The sequence below is a fragment of the Tupaia chinensis genome, unplaced genomic scaffold, assembly GCF_000334495.1.
Source record: "Tupaia chinensis unplaced genomic scaffold, TupChi_1.0 Scaffold143886_1, whole genome shotgun sequence".
Lineage (NCBI taxonomy): Eukaryota > Metazoa > Chordata > Mammalia > Scandentia > Tupaiidae > Tupaia > Tupaia belangeri.
In genome coordinates this window covers 117472-122624 of record NW_006203737.1, presented here as the reverse complement: position 1 = coordinate 122624, position 5153 = coordinate 117472, and the positions used below count along the sequence as shown (strand labels likewise).

General features: G+C 40.0%; 1 protein-coding gene across 1 annotated transcript in view; it reads left to right on the top strand.

Moving 5' to 3' along the window:
* PLS3 (plastin 3) overlaps positions 1-5153 on the top strand; it is a gene marked incomplete in the record, with an annotated part of 72858 nt that overhangs the window by 61251 nt on the left and 6454 nt on the right. Inside the window, 3 exon segments of the mRNA XM_027767047.1 lie at positions 64-259; positions 2337-2415; positions 4590-4704. Of these exon segments, the coding sequence (XP_027622848.1) occupies positions 64-259; positions 2337-2415; positions 4590-4704 (390 nt within the window).

The following is a 5153-nucleotide window of genomic DNA, read 5'->3' as shown; positions in this document are numbered from 1 at the left end:
GTAGGGAAAATTTGTATTTTTAGTATGGCCTTTTAAAAATGACTTCTTATTTTACTTCAACAGGAAACAGATGACTTAAAGAGAGCTGAGAGTATGCTTCAACAAGCAGATAAATTAGGTTGCAGACAGTTTGTTACCCCTGCTGACGTCGTCAGTGGAAACCCCAAACTGAACTTGGCCTTTGTGGCTAACCTGTTTAATAAGTACCCAGCCCTCACGAAGCCAGAGAACCAGGATATTGACTGGACTCTGTTAGAAGGTAATGAAAACTTTCTCAGATCTTAGTTTGTGGGACTATAAAGAGGTTCACAGGCCACAGTAGTTTCAAAATCTTGACTTCAAAAGTCTTTATCCATTGTCGGGACCAGCAGTTAGCTTAATGGCTATGTTGCTGGACTCCCATATAGTCGACCGTGGTTCAAGTCCCGGACCCGGTGGCTTAAACCCAGTGGCCTTAACTCGGTGGCTTAAACCCAGTGGCTTAAACTCACGCTGAGCGTGTGTGCGTGCGTCCCCAAGATCCCGAGAGGAGAATGGAGGAGAAGGGATTGCGGCATGGCCATCCCCCCTGGGAGGTGATTTCTCGCTTTCTATCTCTCTGTCTGGCTAGTACACGTGCCCTATAGCAAAAACCTCTTCAAAAAAAAAAAATTCCTTATCCATTGTCCTTTAACAATTATCTGTTAGAAGGAGCTGCAGGTGTGGAGTAAATTTGGCCGTTGATAGAAAGGGATGATGCAAGTAAACATAAGGTACGGTAGTCTAGGCTAACTTTAGGCCGCTTCAATTAGTTCTCTTTTACTATTCAGGGTGAGACCACTCTGTAGATCTCTAACCAGAAAAATGTGCATATTTTTCAATGAGACCTGTAAGTATATAGTACTTGTATCTCATTCTTCTATAATCCGAGTAACTTGAACTAGCCTCAGCTCCTTTCACCCTTAACTTCCTCAAAAGCAAATGATAATGGTTGGTAATTATTTATTGGGTATTTTTGTTTGTTTGTTTGTTTGTTTGTTTGACATTGGCACATCCATGTTTATTGCAGCATTATTCACAAGAGCTAAGATATGGAGTCTACCCAAGTGGCAACAATTGATGACTAGATTAAGAAAATGAGACCCACACACACTTCTCAGCTATAAAGAATAATGAGATCTCATTATTTGATACGAAGTGGATAAATCTAGAAGATATCATGATCAGTGAACTAAGCCAGGCTATGAGAGACAAACACTCTATGTCCTCATACCAAGTGTCAGCTCTCTATGGAGGCAACTGAAAGACTTGATGGCACAGGAGTAGAGAGGACAAGGGCAGGTACCAGAGACTGCGCAGAGCAGGGGGGAGGAGAGAGGAACAGGGGAGTGAAAGGGACTCAGGGGAAAATGATTAACAGACACAAGAATGCATGTAAACAACGAGAATAGGTTTTGGAATGGCGCACCAGCACAAAGCATAAAAAGGGTGTGGCCAACCTAATAGGTAATTATCTGTTTAAATCTGGAAAAGGTGGAGCTTACTTTCTCCAGATTATATTGGGTTGCCGAAAAAGTCATGATGTATTTTTTTCTTTTCTTTTTTTAATTTTTTTTTCTTAAGAGAGATTTTTTTTTCTATAGGGCGCATGCAGAGAGATTTTTTTTTTCTATAGGGCGCATGCATTCACCAGTGAGACAGACAGAAAGCGAGAAATCACCTCCCCCAGGGAAGGATGGCCACACCACAATCCCTTCTCCATTCTCCTCTCGAATCTTGGGCATGCACACACACGCACCCAGCATGAGTTATAAGCCGCCAGGTCCAGGACTTGAACCATGGTTGACTACATGGGAGTCCAGTGGTATAACCATTATACCATCTGCTGGTCCAATGATGTATTTTTTTCTGTGCAGAAATGCATCATGACTCTTCCAATAACCCAATATGCACATAAAATAAAGTACAGTAAATACTTTGCATTTACAAATGCAAATAGTAGTTCTTTGGATGTCCACTGGCGTTACTATAAAAATTGTGAGTTTGATGCTCTTTAAGTTTCAAGACACTCATTGCTTTCACATAGGCTAGTAAAAGTAGTAATCATGTGTAGTTTGATATGTGAAAATGGGTCGAGGAAAAACAAAGGAACATGACTTAATCCAAAATAAGTTCAACAAATTACACAGTTAACCACATATCGAGAATGTATTTAGAGAGAATGCTTAGACATTCATATTGGACAAAACCACTAGATCCAAGTAGAACCGATAACATAATCTAATACATGGGACGATACTATATACCCATGTACAAAGTGTTTCATGACTAAATCATTTTTTTTGAATATTTAATAGGAGAAACTCGTGAAGAAAGAACCTTCCGTAACTGGATGAACTCTCTTGGTGTCAATCCCCATGTAAACCATCTCTATGCGTAAGTCTTCCTACTCCTACTGTGAACACTTATGAACATTAGCATCGCGAATGGATGCTTACCAAATAATGACCACTTGAAAACTTTTCTAAGTACTCGTTGCTGATTATATTGGATTTTTTTTTGGAGAGGTTTTCGCTATAGGGCGTGTGCGCTCGCCAGACAGACAGAGAGAGACATAGAGACAGAAAGCGAGAAATCACCCCCCAGGGGGGATGGTCACACCGCAATCCCTTCTCCTCCATTCTCCTCTCAGGATCTTGGGCACGCACGCACACGCGCCCGGTGTGAGTTTTAAGCCACCGGGTTCAGGACACGAACCATGGTCGACCACATGGGAGTCCAGCGACATAGCCATTACGCTAACTGCTGGTCCCCCTCTTTATATCCACACTTTAGAAGCTTTTTTCTATTTTCCAATTTTTTTATATATTTTGAAACTTTTTATTAAAATCTAATATAAAAACACACACATCAGCCTAGGCTTAGCCAGGGTGAGAATAATCAGTATCACCATCTTCCACCTCTACGTCTCAGCCCACCGGAAGGGCCATGAACCAAACAACAACATGAGATTAAATCAAGCACGAGAGAAAAGGCTACAATCACGAAATGAAGTAAGCATGAGCTGTGTGAGGCTGCTGCTGGCATGACCTGGTACAGCATTTTACAGTAAACTCCGCAGTAACGGTAAATAGCATAGTATGGTAACTCCATTAATCAGTAACATAGTCGTTCATTAGTCTTATCAAGTATTATGTACTGTACATAATTCTATGTGCTGTGCTTTATGCGACTGGCAAAACAGTAGGTTGGTTTACACCAGCCGAGCACAAACATCAGAGTAATACATTCCATTATGATGTTGTGGCAGCCACAATGTCACTTTGTGATAAGAATGTTTGTCATTGTAATTATTATGACTATTAGTTTGACCAGAGAGAGAAAGAATGGGAACGTGAGAAAGCAAACCACCAAGTCTGGGACTCGAATCACAGTGAGTCATGTGGGAGTCCAGCACCTTAACCACCATGCCACCTGCTGGCCCCAGTGATTTTGGAATTTTTCAACTGCCTTATAATCTTTTGGGACCACTATCATAGATGTGGTCTGTCACTGATCAAAAGGTTGTTATGTGGTGTGTGAGTATATACAAAAGAGTATGAGGTGTTAGTGATAGAAGGTATACGTGTTATAGTGCCCTCGGAAATAGATACAGACCATCCTTGGCACTGCAGGGCCTTTGGCTTTCTGTTCTTAGCCTAGAATGTTCTTTGCCCACATGAAATGGTTCCCATCCTTACTATATTCCCGTTGCTGATTCTGAGAGTCTTTTCTGTCTACCACCTCTCGTTCTCTAACCTCAAACCCTAGCTCCATTTTTCTTCATAGAATGTATACCCCCATATCACAGTGTCTATTTATATACACATAATGATTTATTGTCTATCCCTCTGACTCTTGCATAAGGTCAGAGACTTTTGTCCTATGTGTCCAGCCTCTAGAATAGTGCTTGCTCATAATGAGCTGTCAATAAATACTTAAAAAAAAAAGAATTCGTTATTTAATTAATTTTTTAAGAGATATTTTTTGCTATAGGGCACGTGCGTATGCTGGAGAGCCAGAGACAGACAGAGACAGAAAGTGAGAATTCACCCCCCAGGAGAGATGACTACACCACAATCCCTTCTCCTCCATTCTCCTCTCGCGATCTTGGGCATGCACGCACACGCACCTGGTATGAGTTTTAAGCCACCAGGTTCAGGACACGAACCATGGTCAACTACATGGGAGTCCAGCGACATAGCCATTACACTAACTGTTGGTCCCATTATTATTATTATTGTTATTATTAATATTATTTGCTATAGGGCATATGTGTGAGGAAGAGAAAGAGAGAGAAAAAGCTGCCAGGTCCAGGACTCGAACTGCTGTTCGCCATGTCAGAGTCCAGAGCCTTAACTACCACTCCACCTGCTGGCCCCTCAATAAATATTTTTAAGTGAATAGGATGGTCTTAGCTCTATTTTAAGAATGGATTGATACAAAATATGAGTCTCGCATTTTATATCTGCTTTTCTGCATGTTGTTTGACAGTGTAGTGTTATTGATTTTAAAAAAGTAAAGGCCCAGCTGTCTGAAAACACTGATTATGTTATTTTTTAAATCATTAGTGACCTGCAAGATGCCCTGGTAATCTTACAGTTATATGAACGGATTAAAGTTCCTGTTGACTGGAGTAAAGTTAATAAACCTCCCTACCCGAAACTTGGAGCCAACATGAAAAAGGTAGATAATTATAAGTTACTACGTATCTTTGCCACAGATGAGTTTTATTCTGTTTCTTCTGTTTTGAATGTTCTTGACTCTGAACTTCTTGAAGACAGAAACTGTTTTACTTTTGTGTGCTAATACCTAGCGCTACACAACACATATAATAAATATGTGTATGGATTAAACTAATGATAATCTTTCTTTTTGGAGAGGTTTTTGTCTTACAGAATGGATTGATACAAAATATGAGTCTCGCATTTTATATCTGCTTTTATGTATATTGTTTGACAGTGTAGTGTTACTGATTTTAGAAAAAGTAAAGGCCCAGCTGTCTGAAAGCACTGATTATGTTATTTTTTTAAATCATTAGTGATGCCCTGGTAATCTTATAGTTATATGATTTATTGTGTGTGCACTCAACAAATGACAGTCTTTTTTTTTTTTTTTTTTTTTTTTTGGTGGGT